Below are 16,241 nucleotides of genomic sequence, written 5' to 3' on the forward strand. Positions count from 1 at the left end.
CTAATTTGGAGAAACTAAATGGATGCGAGTTAGCTGGCTTGAATACCTAGGAAGAGGGAGGGAGGAGGAGGGGAAAAGAACTAGAGCAGATTTTTTGCCTGCAATATTTCTTCCTCGAAAGTGATAGTAGTCGCTTTGACACATAATTGAAATTTTGAATGTGCTAGTAAAACGAACGCTGCGAAGTACCGGCACGATGCTTTGGATTCGGTGGATATCCGTGCTAGCAGACTCATCAGCGACCTAGCCTATAAAAAGCTTTAAAGTTTGGCGCATCATCGCAAGCGCGCATCTCGTGTGATACCATCGAATCGCGAGGCATCGTACGGATCTGCACTTTTGCATGGTTGTTAAACCATGGAATACTACTTACTATACTATACACTATGCATCCTCATTTCTAACATGCTAAGCCAATATCTGAAATATCGTTCCGACTTCCGCTTTTCTTACCATCCACATCAAGAGGGATCTTCTAGGCAGGATTGAACAATCATGCAATTTATGTTTACAGCATGAAATTTATTTTTTTATTAATAAAATGGCGACCCTCCAAAGGCACAAATACTGAAGTTATTTATTGAACAGATATTTAGAATAATTAGAAATTAGGTGGAAGTCATCGACCTCAGCAGCGCGCGGCGGAGTGATGAGTAGATCGCAAATCCGCAGAATGCAGGTCGCGCTGCATGGAAGTTGGAAGGCCGTTTCCGCGCTGCGCACTGCGCGCCTGCGGGCGCCCGGCTGGCCCTGCGGCCGGCATTCGTGCCCCAGCCGCCGCCGTGACCGCACGCGATGGCGACCGCGCCCTGACGCGACCCGCGACAACACCGACCGCCGACACCGCCCGTACGTGTGTGCTGTGACTATTTCCCGTGCTACATACAAAAACATGACTCGGTAAGTGCTAACTTAAGCTTAACTAAGATATTGCTCGTGATTCTAGGCTCCCCAGATCTACGCTATATAGTAGACAGTAGTAGGTACGCAGTGCTTCCTGAAATTTCGCACGCGCAATTCGAGCCCTTGGTAAATGTTGACTGTTTCCAGCCAGTACGTAAGGACCTATGTGTACACAAACAAAACGACGTAGTTAACTTTTCTATCCAATGCAGCAATCGTGTTTATTCCTCCAGGAAGTTCTACGAGCCGGTAGTTGGTAGCTGGTATTTCATGAAATTTCGCACACACTATTCTGGCTTAATTTTTAATTTATAATTCGGTGAAATTTGATTTCGCAAACACGATCATCATCGAAATTTCACTGAAAACCTACGTATCTATACTTGTCAATTTATTGTGTGACTATGTCTTCTCCTGCCAACTTTTAAATCAAGTTAATTTATCTGCTTTACAAAATTTACCTTTAAAATAATCTTAATTTATAGGTAAATTATCACCAAATAATTCCAATAATCCCTAAGTTTCATTAGCCTTTTTTTTTAAAATAAATTCCTAAGATATTTTGCGGAGATCGGGATATGTGAGATTTTAAATAACTTGACACAATAGGTACCAAGAGTTCTACTCTTGTCAGTCTGGTAAAGTTCGACAATATTGATAGATTGTCGGGTCGACTCCTCTCCAAATTTCCTCTCTAAACTGTACCATGTGCAGCTAGAGTCCTCATTGTTGAGCGCTAACTATTTATGTACAACACTAGGCTCGGTTTCCTTACAACACTCGTCTGGCATTACCTTTATTGTTTATATTTCAACCATGATTTAACTTCCTAACTACTCAGGTATCCTCTCTGTTTACCTTTAATTAAATACCATTCATAATAATTAAATTAAACTATGCAAATAAACTCCACACTGTTAGAATAACGTCATGGGTATCTTTAGTTTTTCCGCTTACTTGTAAATCACGTGGAGCCTGCCTCTTATTGACATAGATATTTGGTAAAAAGCTAATAAACCAATTGAATGGTTGCGTAAACAAGTTGAAAGAAAAAGGTTCAAAAAATTTTAGGAGGTGGCTAAAAAAATAAATAGTAATGTTCAACAGGCAATTTATTAATGGCTTTTATGCTGTTGCAGATGTCCGTAGACTGTAATCACTTTACATCAGGGCCCTTTTGCTCATTATTTAGGGATATAAATTTACAAGGGAGCCGGCAATCTGCTAACTCCAGACAAGCACGTATTATGGGCAATTTATATGCAATTTTTTTGAATTTGTTATGAAATCGGTGGAATGAATTGGTGTAAATTCTTTTGCAGTTTAATTATGTATTGCGCGGTCACACATTTGGTTTACGTTATTGTGAATATTTCTGTGATTGGATGCCGCTGTCTCAATAACTCTGTGACTCGGATAGCTGAGAGGAAAATGTGTGACAAAACTGTTAATTATCTCTACGGATCGATTGGAATTAATTACATATAAACGTTCTGCTGTAAATAAGTGGCCATCAATCTAATCATAGATCTATATTAAAATTGGTTTGATTAATAATATCACCGATTAAAGATAGTTGTAGCAAATGTCTTCAAATAACTGCATCAAAACCGCTTCTAAACCTATGATTTCAAACATTTTAAGAACTATTGAGGCTCTTTATTCTGATGGTATGGCCTAATTTATATCATCAGCGCTTCATTTTGGTGACATGGTTATTATCGATGCAGTCGGAACATATTTCTTGAATCTGAATCAAGAACTTAAAATCACTAAGTGAAGCTTGGCTAAAGCATTTTTTACAGCCAAATCCTGCTCTTGCATTCAGTAACTTTCTGACAAGTTGCCTGCATGTCTTCTTAATGCAAAAAAAAAAATTATATCGCCCGTGTGAAAAGGTACTCATGACAATCCTCGTATAGATGTTTCAGATCGCCACTTTAAAAGATTTATCTCCTACATATAATTAAACAGGAATTATTTCAAATAACCCAAAAAAAATATTGCAGTTATTATAATTAGGCGAGGGTTACATCAAAAATGCCACCTATGGGCCTACTTGAATAAAGATATTTTTGACTTTGACATTGACTTTGACTTTACAGGCACATGAGGCTTAACACCTAAAAATTGATGCACATAGGATGGCATGTTGCAGGACAAGCTTCTTGCATGTCTTGTGAAGTGTTGCTCTGTTTATAGGCAACGGTTTTCCATTTACCATCACGTGGATCATCTGCTTGATCCGTCAATCGTCCAAAAATCGTAACTACGATTTTATCTGTTCCGTATGAAAAAGTTCAGGCCCACAGCAGACTATTGCAAAAACTGATTGGTGTAAATCTAGTGCATTAGAAATAAGATCTGAAGAAGAAGTAGAGCTAACGAGACAATTAACGAGCTGCCAGACTATAGTGGTAAAAACAATATGCAGATAAGTATTAGTAATGCGAAAGGTCGTAGGTCGTCGCGCGATTCGCAGTAGACAGAAGATCTCTCGTAGACTCATGAAGGTTGTGCCCGCGCAGACTGTAATGGTGAATTTTAACGTATGACGTCATCATCTTATACGCCTCGGTGTAAAACAATGGTAGTGACTATAAAGTATTATGCGATGCAGTAAATGTTGATCAGGGTTTCTATTAAATTAAATCGTAACACTCTTAACCACAAATTGTGGCATAAAAATTTATTGTCTTTGGTTTTGTTTTGGTTGTATGAAAATATGTCAGATAACGTCACAAAATGCATTTCGTGCGCAATTTAGATTTCAATACCATAGTGAATCAGGGCCTAGTTCCCATTTATTACGTCGCATAATACAAAAAGTGACAAGTTAGCAAAGCTTACGAAGCATTCCTTCGAGCTGAGGAAAATTTATGGCCTCTAGTCACTTTTTCGTTTTACTAATCACCGCCGCACTTCAAAATACGACAAGGTATATTAATAAACATAGGCTTTTAAAGTTGGTTGTTTTGATAGTCAACTATCTTGGATGCTATTATAAAAATACAGTGAGCTGTTAGCGTGACATCCCCTCTGTGACATGTCAAGTTGACAGCAGGTATGTCACGCTCATTTGTGTGATGTCTAAGGAAGGATGCACATGCATCCGTGCCATGCGGTATTGTATGCAAATTGCTATATTTACAGGCTTAGAGGAATTGGCTCGAGAATGTGATACGCTCATCGTAATCTAAACTGTGCCGTAGAACTTTTTTAGTTACTTTTCTTTTTTTAGGTAACTATTATTATTAGTGAAGGCACTACATAAACTTAATATCGGACTGCTTTCTATGTATGTTGGAAATAAAATAAAATAATAAAAATAAAATATAATAAAACGCTAAAATCCGCTCAGTACTTTATGGTAATTTTCGTTATTAATCCTAAAAACAAAAGATATAGACAGATCGTATCTCGGAGAAGGTTTTCCAAAGAAATAGTTTTTATTAAGGGTAATTTCTGCAAAATCCATAATTTGCTATAGTTATCATACAGTTACTTAGGCCTTACTCAGTTATTGTCAGATCTCAGAGCATCTGGTCTTTTACATATTAGGTCTTTTATAAACACCAATTTATTTGATCATATAGTTTAGGTTAGGGGATGGATGTGAATAGATAAAGGTAGTCTCGGCCCTTTGCACCACCGGGTGTTAACTGACTTAAATAAGAAGAGATCTACTAATTAAGGGTGAAATCTATTTCACGGACTCGTCGGCGAATGTCAGCGTGGTCACAAAGGAAATACACTCATCTGTATAAAGTTCTTTTGAAATTGGATAGTAACACTATGTTCCATCCATGCCATAAACCTTTGAAACTTGCAATTTACAGTTAGTAAGGTACGCCCCATAATGATTCAGTAATATAGACATTATTAAAGCTAACTTTTTATCATTGAAAGAAACATTTTAGTTGATTATATCCAAATTAATTTCAATGGCTTAAAACGTACATAACCTAGAAAAGTTAGAGGGGCATGCTGGGATTCAAACTCAGCCCCTTGAACTTTAAGCTCAAGTCCTAAACACTAGGCTAATACCGCTTTTTGCTTGCTCTAACGGTTAAGGAAAAACATTGTGAGGAAATCTGTATGCCTGAGAGTTTTACATAATGTTCTCAAAGGGTCCACAAATCCGCACTGGGCCTGCATGGAGTACTACGGCCTCAACTCTTCTCAATGTGGAAGGAGACCTGTGCCCTGTAGTGCCAAAAAGTAAAGCTTACTTTTTTTTTCAAAATAAAGATGAATTACTTATGCAATTAAGTAAGCAGGTATAATTGCACGCCGGCGTCGGGTTTACTAGTCGAATACCAAGCGCCGGCATCGGGTCGGCGCGGCGTCGGCAGGCGAGTGGACACTGCACACGCAACTTGCGTAATGTAATTGATTGTGCGCTCATTGAATCGCGAGCATCTCGTGCGGCATGCTTGCGCCGTAGTGTAAGAGCTGTGCGGTCAGCTGTACGGTTTGAGGTGACGATTTGATCTCTACTGTCTCATATATTTAGCCGGGAGCAGCGTTACTTATCTCGCGGGCACTTTTTAGCTTACTCACGTGTTCTGTTTTCCTTTTTGTGGATGCTATATTATATATTAACTACTGTTGCACGCGTTCTTCGTATTTTACAAATGCCGTGAGAAAATTTTCCAAAAATAATTTGATTGGTTGCTTACTTTCAGCGTAAAGAACGAATAAATAAACAAACAAACAAAATTTCATATTTGTAAGGATTCAGAGCAGATGATTGCCTCTTGATTCTGCGCTCTGCATAATATATCTGTATCCTGAGTCCAAATTTGCATACTGGTCGATTATGGTCGCTTGATCAAGTACTAGAAATTGTCAGTCCCTGCGAGTTTAGAATAATCGTTTTGGATTGGATCGATATTCACTTGCGTATCAAACACACGAATGATTAACGCTTACTCGTACAGTAAATCATAATGGAGACCGTTGCTATGGAGTCTCCTAGTCTATCCTCTTCAGATACAGCGCCACGTCGCGACGTCGCTCGTCGCTCGGATGTCGCAAGGCGCGGCGCTTGCCCCGTAGTCGCCGCAGTCTGCGACCGGAATCGCAAGCAGAGACCAGTGTCGCTACATAGCAACAGCATTCCACGTGCACCACATAACGCAGTGCAGGCATTTCTATTGCCAAATAGTTATGTACTACCACGCCGCCACTAAGCTGAACTGTCTGCCGAGGCCCTGAACCATAGCAAATTAAGTTTAGAGCCAACCAGCATACGGCAGAGAGAACCACTGGTGTATCTCAAAGTTTTCAAATCAGAAGTTTAAATGTGTGGGGACATAACATAGGACCAATAGCCATTATGCTGTGTGGTAACGGCAGATCAGAATACAGTTGTCACCACCCCTCCTCTATCCGTGTGTGTCGTACGAGGCGACTAAAGGATTATTATAATGGTGAGCAGGCAGCAGCGTCCTCAATGCTCCTACTGTCTGCTCAGCGTGGTGAAAACCGCCTTCCTTTGGGAGAGGCTTTTAGTCCAGCAGTGGACTGTTATAGGCATGGAACCCCAACGGCTATTCATTAACAAATAGCCGTTGGGGATCTATGGTGCTGAAATGGTAATTCTGCACCGGATATTACAGTCAAAAAATTTTAGCAGACACCTCTAGTAGACTGTCGAAATTATACTTGTCGCTGCTTGGAGGTTTCCGTCAGAAATCTCTTTACCTTTTTTTTGGGATGTATATCAAGTGAGATAAAGAAAATAATTAGTCTCTCGCACCAGCGGAGCTGTCTTAAGTTGCAAGAGTCCGTCACACATTGTAGAGTTTCAGTGGTTATCTACTTTGAAAGGTTCTATACCCAGGTTCTTAAATATGATCATGGAATGCACCTACGGGTAGCTATACCATATCCAACAGGTGCATGTAGATACACCTGCATGTTATAGCAATTACACCCCTATCACTGCATAATTTATCATGGGAGAGGATGACTTCGGCAGTATTGCCATATTTCAAACAACTATTACTTACTTAGTAGTATTACTTACTACCTTGCAGTAAAGATCTCTTCATAATATATTTACTCAGAATTATGTTCGATACTAACATGTACATTTAGAGTAAAAGTCTTCTTAAAATTTCTATAAAATAAGTAGGTTACTGGGTAGTGGTACAGAATTGTTTTTACTCGCTTGTTTGTGCGCTGATAGTTTAACACTTAATAATAACTTTAGTTAACTGTGAAAAAAGTGTCTCGAAGAATTTCTCGTTTCGCATCGACGAGAAGTCGGAGTTTTATATTTTATTATTTATACCGATTTCACCGAGATTTACCTCGTATCGAAAATACAATTTTTTGTATTATATTCTAGGTGGAAGCTCGCGATGGTCCCATAAAAAGTCCCTTACTTCAATTTTGTCAGTTACGCCTTTTTCTGTTCATTTCTTTCTGATTCAGGAAGTTTTACTTTTATCTAATTTAAAGGTATATTTTAAGAATTAGGTGTGAGAGTTTAGGGTTTGTCATGCGAGCTGCGATCATTCGGTATAGCAAGGTTTTTAAAGTACTTGATATCCTAGCTAATAAAAAGTACAATATACTTTTACCAAGCATATTTCTTTAGATATAGTAAGGTTTTAGACATGAAACCTGGATATATTGTTTAGAAGTGAAAGTATGCCGCATTGGGTTGTGAAACAATCTGATGCCTAGTTTACTGTGGTTTGGCAATGCGACAATTACATGATTATCTATCAATCTTTACGCCATTTTATGTTTATTTATTACATTTCCATGCCCGGAGTCCCAGGAGATGTTATCTATGTATATACTTATTTGAACTTTAAGTTTAAAACTTGGAGCAAAACGTGTCTTTCTTATGTAAAGCTGGACCCTTTTTAATGTTATTTCATACGCAATGTCACGAAATCCATTTTTTTTCGTGCTATGGTGTCAAGATTGCACCTTGTAGAAAATTTTTCCTACTCTATCGCTATTATAGTTTTAGCAGTATCTACTAGAGAGGTTTTCTTTAAAACACTCTTTAATTCTCGTTAAGAACAGTCTAAAGCTTTCTTTTTCTTTTTTTCTATGTATCCCATATTATATCGACAAATAATGGAAAAAATATTAGGTATAAAAGTTTACGAAAATGAATTTTGTGTTTAAAAAACTTTTTGGGTGTTTGTGGTTTTAAGAATACGAATGTTAAGATTATAAATTATTAAAACGACACAAAGGTTTATCCTGTATACATATAAGTATTGTTGTAAAGTTGTTATGTGTAAGATGTAACATTAACAATCAGCTGGTAACCCACAATGCTTATTCACGCCACTGTCACTATATATAGCTTATGCATTATACCATTTGCTTATTACATGTCTCAGTCAAACCACTATAGCTCTAAAGATAAATGAAGTTAGACGTATTTTCAGTTGAATTAAAGTTGAGGTTCTCCACTTTCCTTGCACACACGATTTGAATAAGCAAAGCGTGTGTTGGTATGCGCCTCCACGAGTGTATGGACGACACAAATTCATACAAATGCAGTGTTAACTATCATACATAAATAATTGGAAAAGTACGAGTTTATATTTTCTTTAGTTTGGACAATTAACTTCTCCGTCTATATAAGAAGTTTTAAAATGTTGCTTTAAGAAGTGATACAAATTATCATAAAAACTTAAGGAAAATTTAGTCTGTTTATTTAATTATGTGCGTGTGTCCAGGGAATAGACGATGCTTTATTGTTCTTCGAACTTAGGTATAATGTTTAGTCCAGAAGATCCAGAAAGAAAAGTTGGCTCAAATATCAATCGAAGCAGAGTCGTCAAGTCTAGGCCCTGCAAATGAATATTATATACCCAACCAACACAGAATATAATTCGAGATAATATCCATATCAAACAAAATGTGTTTTCGATTGGGTTAGTGGTTGAAATTTATTGCTTGCACGGAATGTCGAAAGAGACAAAAATTTAAATCTTACATTGCCCTTATCTTAATTACACAGTACACTAAGAGTTGACCGTGACTCCGCGCCGTCCGGGTACAATTATTATTCCTAAAAAGGGAAAATTCCTATATCAGAAAACGTGTACACGTGTGTGTGTGTTCTAAAGGTTTATATCTATTCTATCTGTATGTTGGCTTATGCTATCGTTCTAATTATATGGAATCCTAATAAATGGAATTTTTAATAGAAATGTTATTTTTATTTTAAATTCATTAGACTTCTTTATATATGATTTTTAATTTGCGAAGATTAACCAAATGTGACCATTGTTATACTCGAGAGCTCACCCAGTTGCATGTATACTACAACCGATATAAAAAAGAACGTGTTGATCGTTTTAGGGATCTTATACCTACCGATTTGTTTTTGGGTGTCGAGGAATATTTACGTTTTATTATTTGGAAAATATCGTATGTTCCAATCCATCGGGTAGGTCGTCTCCCGGTCACTGGTTGACCTCACGCGAGACCGTGAAACTTGCGGCTTTGCTGGTAAATCCTCCCACGCGGTCAGTGGACATCCATACTTAGTTCTTTACATATTGCCAGGAGGGGTCCTTGAATTACAACTGAATCTTAATTTATTTCCAAAGCTTTACCGAAGGGTACATAAAACGCAAACCAATTCTTAGCTTATTTAAAAAAATTACATTTCTTAACATGAACAAATCAAACGAAAATAATTAATTGAGACAATTTGTTGAGATCTCTTCCGGGGTCATAAGTCATGAGGTCGTTACTCAACAATTCTGCAAGTTACTCGTAAATCTAACAACAGTTATTCAAATTGAAATCCACCGCCTCCAGGCCAATGCCAATTAATTTCGTCAATTTTTACAATCCTCATTTGTATGCCTGTCTCATTGAGAGTTACATATTTGCGTCGTTTGCTATGGAGACCTCTGGGCGTCTTATAACAAACGCGATCGTTTGATATTACACTACGCTTAATGCCTATTTTGAATTAAATAGAAGCTTGGTTGTTCTGCTATAGCTGCCATTATTTAGGGAACCAAATCTGCAGTGGCGTGCATAGAGGGTATGCACAGGGTATGCAATAGATATAAAACGAAAAAAAACTCCAGTATGAGTTATAAAAAAACTTAAGGATAGGCATTGTAAAAGTTATAAAAAGCCTACCTAAGTATTAATAACTCATACTGGAGATTTTCTTCATTTTATATCATCTGCATACTCTGTGCATACCCTCTATGCACGCCACTGCAAATCTGTGCAGTAATTAGTTTAGAAATTGGATTTTTTTAAGTTACGTTCATAAAATACTCGCTTTGTTATTTAAAGACCTCACATTATGATTCTGATGAGTTCCTTCTCATCATCATAATCAGTATGATGATGAGAAGGAATATACCTACGTTGCAATGTTACTTACAAAACCTTCATTATGTTTATATTCTCGTACAATAACCATAAAGCGACACTTGATAACATAATATGCGGGGCAAGGGTCAAGCATTCGGAGACTTTGTGAGGAAAGTAATCTAACCCGTGAGTTGAATCCAAGCGGATCTTTCCTCAATAAATTATCGATCGATAATACCAGGTAAATGTAGGACACTGGGAATGGAAAGGAAGACAGTGACATATTTATTTTGGCTACTGACTGGGTATTGGTTAAGATTTTGCCTACCATTATATTTTATCATAATTTTGGTTAAAATAAGTAAGTGGTGTTAGTATGTCTTTTCTAGAGTTTACGTGGCAAAGCTCATATGCTAAATATTACGGTTTTGTTTGGGTCGGTGTCGCGGTGTCTGTGTTTACATAACGCTAGACGGACATTTAACTACGATTCGGTCACGTCCATCCTATGTTTGCATAAGTCAAATTATTTCCACTATATAATCTATTTGAATTTAATTTAATCCCTTAATTTTCACTTACGAGCTAAGGTTTCTAATCTTTCTATTTAACTCCCTATTATTTTACCAGGGTCTGCGTTTTACTTTAATAAGTTAAGGTTAATTTTTCTAACTTTAAAAAAAAAGTTAAATAAGGCAAATTATTACTTTTAGAACCATAAATTTAGGTGAAAGGAAGATTACTCTTTTTACATCTTCAGCAGTTTGTGGGCTAATTATTGAAAGACTTTGACTTTGCGAGTTCAATATAATGAAATTTAGCGTGATTTGGAAAGATTTCGATAATATAAGCATCCCGTATCTTTGTGAAGTGCCGATATAACGACTTAATCACAATTTGAAGTAATTCAAATGAATAGTAGGTACTTAGATGTATTTTATACTCTTTTCTTCCTCATTTAAATTGTGGTAAATTCTGCGCCTTCAAAGTGTTTTTTTATCTTTATAATATTTTATAGTGGTCTACGTATTATTATGTGTACAGTTTTACGTCCGTTAGCCTGAGTCACAAGCTCCTCAGCTTACAATGCCATTATGATTCATTATGACATACATTTTCTTGTCATTCCGGTGGACGAGAGCGCCGCGATGTTTTTGTGGCCGTCGGTTAATTTAACGCCTTTCATTTTGTACGGTCTTGTTTATTTTCGACTCTATTTGGGTGACTGAGATTTAGGTAATACACAGACGTGCTGTCAAAGCAGCACGAAACTGTGTTAAGAAGTAAATGTTTTGTTTATTTTGAGTCCTACAATTTTTGTTTACCAAAATTGAGGTATTGGTGTTTTGTCAGAGTTTCTAGCTGTTTTTTATCGGTAAGAAAAGCAATCCGAAATGGTGTTGATTAAGAGAGGAGAAATTATTTGCAAAATTAGCCGATTCGCGTAGTTTGCAGCACCCCTGCTTTTTGAGTCCAACGCCGTGGGTTCGATTCCCGGCGATGCTGTGTATTGTCGTAGTATATATATTGCATATTTGAAGGCTAATTTTAAGTTGGTTTGATAGAAAACAGTAGAAATAGCATGTTATTATTTTGTTTATGAAGTCCGATTGCTTTTTTCAACAACCACAAGAATACGCAACCTTGGCACTAAAATGATTTAAAAACCGACAAACTTTTAGCGTTCAGTGCGATGCTGCCTAGAAAACGATAAGGGATATGGGTTTAATATAACTGCCACACTTCCTAACACCACACCCATCTTATGATCTTAAACTGCATCATTACTTGGTGAGATTGCAGACAAGGCTAACTTGTAGCGAAATAAAAAAATATATAAAGTCGATCATACCCCTATACTATACTGAAGTGTCACGACGCTGCATCCGATACGTAAAAACCCCACCACCACCCAATCACAGAATAAGAAGTTGAGTCGACATTGGTATGCGAAGGATTTTATAGTTCTTAGTTATTCGGATAAAATATATATTTTTGGTTTTACTGACGTTATTTTTGCCCGGCGTTACGCAAATAAGCTTATCATATTTTAGAACCCTGCTAATTATCGTAGTTCTTAAATAAATCCATTAGCCGATGAATATTATGAATTACAGTGGAAATAGTAATTTCTCATACATGACGTGTATTTTGTTGGTTTAAATATTCGAAAAGAGAGTTTTATTTTACAAATAGATACGGTATGTACAATACGTCATGTATTATACACATTTATATACATTTGTTTGCAAGCAAACCACCTGGTACTACTAGAGTTTGCCGTCATATTCTACCCTAAAGTTTTGGAAATTGATTTATAGTAAAGCACCAACTATACAGACTTGTTCGAATTTATTTGAATATGTCAAGTACCAGCTTATATGTTATAACTTATTTGTTATTGCGTCATGTTAGTTTCGAAAATATCTGTAATCATGCAATATAACAACTAAAAAAAAACAACTATGAAAAATAGTTTTCGGAAGATGAGAGTTAGGCGGACGGACGAGGTGGGTATTAGGTATTACTTATTTAGTAAAGAAGAACGAAAAGTGTGGCCGGCCTTCTGTTTCTATTCTGTGATATACTTGCGCACGCAAGGAACTCGAGAACGGTAGCAAGTCAATAAGAAACAGCCATGCTGTTTGCCGTGATGGCATAATGCCGTTTGTCGTGACGGCATACCGGTAAATTCTACGGTTAAGGCCCGCGAAAATATGTTTTACGTTTAAGACGGTGGTGTTATGGTATCATAAATAGGATAGGTCATGGATAAGACAATAATATATATTTTTAGTAGTATTAATTGACGGAACAAGCAGATGGTAAGTGAAAAACCATTGCCTATATAAAACAGAGCAGACCTTCCCAGGGCATGCAAGAAACACGTCCTGCAACTTGCCGACCTGTGTCAATATAGTTGAGGCTTAGATGTTAAGCTTCACGTGCCTGTAATTTCACACCCGGAACACAGAATGGCAACAATTCTGCTTAGTGGCAGAAGTAAGCATGGCAATAGTACTTTCCCGGACGAGCTCTGTCACAAAAAACTCTACTACTGCATAAAAATTGCTAACTTTTATTGTAAGTTTTTTGATTTTGCAGTAAAATATATGTTCGTTGACGTCGTAAATTATAGTCCATAGTATTTTTTATCAACTGGCTTTAAGGCTCTGGGTTGCACGACTTTTGACGCAATGTACGACAATGCCGCACTTAGAATTCACCCTCCCTCGGCCGGGCTGCTGTATTTTTTTATAGAGTTTATTTTAGCATTTGAAAAAACAATGACCCAACCATTTCTTAGCTTAGATATGTACTCGTAAATAAACTAAAATAAATTTTGAATCCAGAATCAGGATTCTAAGATTACTTGGCAATGAGTATAAATTACTGTTTCGTAATGGGCGGCGCGCTGGAGCGTGGCGCGTCCTTCCTGCAGCCAGCAGCCGGCCGTCCAACAATCGTCCGTGACGACGTTGACGACTGTGACCAATCGATCGCCAACACAATGTTTCACTTAATTGCTTATTATTTCGCATTCGATGCCGGTTCTTAAATACACGTTCCAATGAACATTTATTATTATAGAATACAATTAAGATATATATATATATAAACCAAAATAACCTATGTGCTAAAATAAAAATTAATAAAATTAAAAACCTTCTTTTTAACCATCGTAGCAGGCTATTACCCAGTATTATTATTATTATTATCATCTTAGTAATATATCAATAACTCTGGGTTTTCATCGGCGTATGCCAGACTGGTTTCGAAGCAGTTCCGGGTTCTTACTCATGAGCAAGTCCGTGCAACGCGGTATAAATAGCTGCCTGCAACTAAATAGAGCTAGCATGCGCGCCATGAGAGAGTCGTGTGTACCGATTATGTCGTCTAAAAATTTTAAGTTACGGATAACGATAATTATGTAGTTGCGTGGATTGATGAGGTCTAGTCAGGTGTCCACAAAGTAGTGTAGGCCAATTGGCCTCCCTACCGAACTCGAAAATTCCAATAAAATCGCAACGCATACTGGGCTACACGGGTTGTCGTCTTTATATACAAGAGCTCTAGTCCGTGCTTTAAAAGAACTATTTCATCTCGCTTTTACAGTTCAAAAATCAGTGCTAACAAATGTTGAGGCGGCCTTTAGTTCAAGGTGACGAGAGCTTGGTGTGAGGCAGGTGAGGGATCTCCACCGGCATTGTTTGCCATCTGTATGTGAGCTCTAACACAGTGATGCACGCTTCAAACTTGTAACCTATGACCCACTTCCCGCCTCCCGCGTCTAATCTGAGCAATCATACCCTGAAATGAAAATTGCGAGAAAGACTTTTGAGTCACACTCGCGCGCTTTTCTGTCAACATCATGATTGTGAGAGATTTGGCATCAAAGTTTCTTGAAACAAACTGAGAACTTAAAGTTAAGACTTGAAATTAAAAGCCCTTGAGTTAGTCAGTCTTGCGCTGTGCTGTGCTGTGATGATCAGTGTATTGAAACTGCACAAGTTGCGGAAGTAGGTACTTATTAGCGCTAAGTTATACGATCACGTTAGCAATCTTGTTGAGACGGAGTCCAGTAGTATCTAAGTTAAAGAAGTTTAAGACAAAATTAAGTTGCTAATTAATGTAAACACCAACCGATGCTTAAGTATCTAAAGACGGATCTTAATCACGAGATTAACGCAATGTGGAGTGCTGAGTCGACCGTTATTGTTCCGATCCTCGTCTCAGTCAATGGTCTTCTCGCGAAAAGCTTCCACCAACATCTTAAGAAGCTTTCGCTTGGTTGTTGGATCAAGGGTCGGATACAGAAGGCAGTAGTCCTTGAAGGCGCATATTGTGAGGAAAGACTCGCAATCGGAGGGTGGATGTTATTTATAAATAAAACTTTCAGTGGTTTTTTAAAATTTAGCATTGTTAAGAATTAAAAAAAAAATTCAAATCAATTAATGATAAAACGGTGCTTAAAAATCTTACACACGCAATACAACTTTTTGACCAACCGGATAAAAATAATATGTATCAAAAAGAACGGATAGTTTGTCTTTGCTGACATAAAATGGAGTAGTAGAGATAGATAGAGCAGTAATATATATAATATATCATGTCAACAACTGTATCTGAACACCTGTGCCCTGGGCGGTGACCTACTTCCCGCTGCCTCCCGCATCTTATCATACACTGAAATGAACATCGCGTTCCTCGCGTTTACTATTCATCCGCTTATGTCTCTACTACGTTTGAGAGCACTTGGGAGCTCGTCACCATTTTTCTTTTGTTTACATGTTGAGTTTTTCCGTTTCAAGCAGAGACTAACTGTAGACCAATGAAATTATTGATGGATGGTGTCTTCGTTTCGTTATAAACGCGGTCAACATTGTAAATGCAATAATGTTCTCTGTTGTAGATACCCTTTTGCGACTCGTACGGTAGGTAGTGTGCGATCATTTTATGAATATTTAATGAATTTTGGGAAACCTAAAGAAGATAACTTAATTAGAAGCGTGCGCCCTACTTAAAATTTTACGACGATTTCTTATTTTTTTTGGTATTTTATAATTTCTATTCAACTTTCTTCATTTGTATATTTATTGTTCTCATCTAAGCATTTATATAATCATTATTTAATAGTATTTTTATATTTATAAATGTTATCACAATGAATTTTAATAAAACGTATTTTCTTGCAACTTCATTTAAAGTAACTGTAAAATTCATGTCAATAATTGAAATAATGTGCGTAACTCGGCGTTATATTACATGCAACTGTTACGATGCCGTGAAATAACTGCGCGTTGCGTGTACAATCAACACCTTCAACAAATATTTACCTAGATACTTACTTTTGTATTGAAATTAAGAATTGGTTTTATTTTAGTCCCAATTGAATTTAATGGCTTATTTCCAAGTAAGAGAGGCGAAAGATCGAACAAAGATAAAAACTTTTCTAATCTAACAATTTAATTAAGAAATCTCATTTGTATGTACTAATGACACTTATCGAA

The 16,241-nt window shown here is 37.1% G+C and overlaps 1 protein-coding gene across 1 annotated transcript in view; it reads left to right on the forward strand.

Moving 5' to 3' along the window:
• Positions 1-717: 717 nt before the first annotated feature.
• Positions 718-16,241, forward strand: part of LOC120624238 (zonadhesin) — a 63,964-nt gene continuing 48,440 nt past the window's right edge. Inside the window, exon 1 of the mRNA XM_039890676.1 lies at positions 718-900. Within this exon, the coding sequence (XP_039746610.1) occupies positions 893-900 (8 nt within the window). The 5' untranslated portion in view covers positions 718-892. The remainder of the gene's footprint in view (positions 901-16,241) is intronic.

This window comes from Pararge aegeria, chromosome 6 (assembly GCF_905163445.1).
Source record: "Pararge aegeria chromosome 6, ilParAegt1.1, whole genome shotgun sequence".
Lineage (NCBI taxonomy): Eukaryota > Metazoa > Arthropoda > Insecta > Lepidoptera > Nymphalidae > Pararge > Pararge aegeria.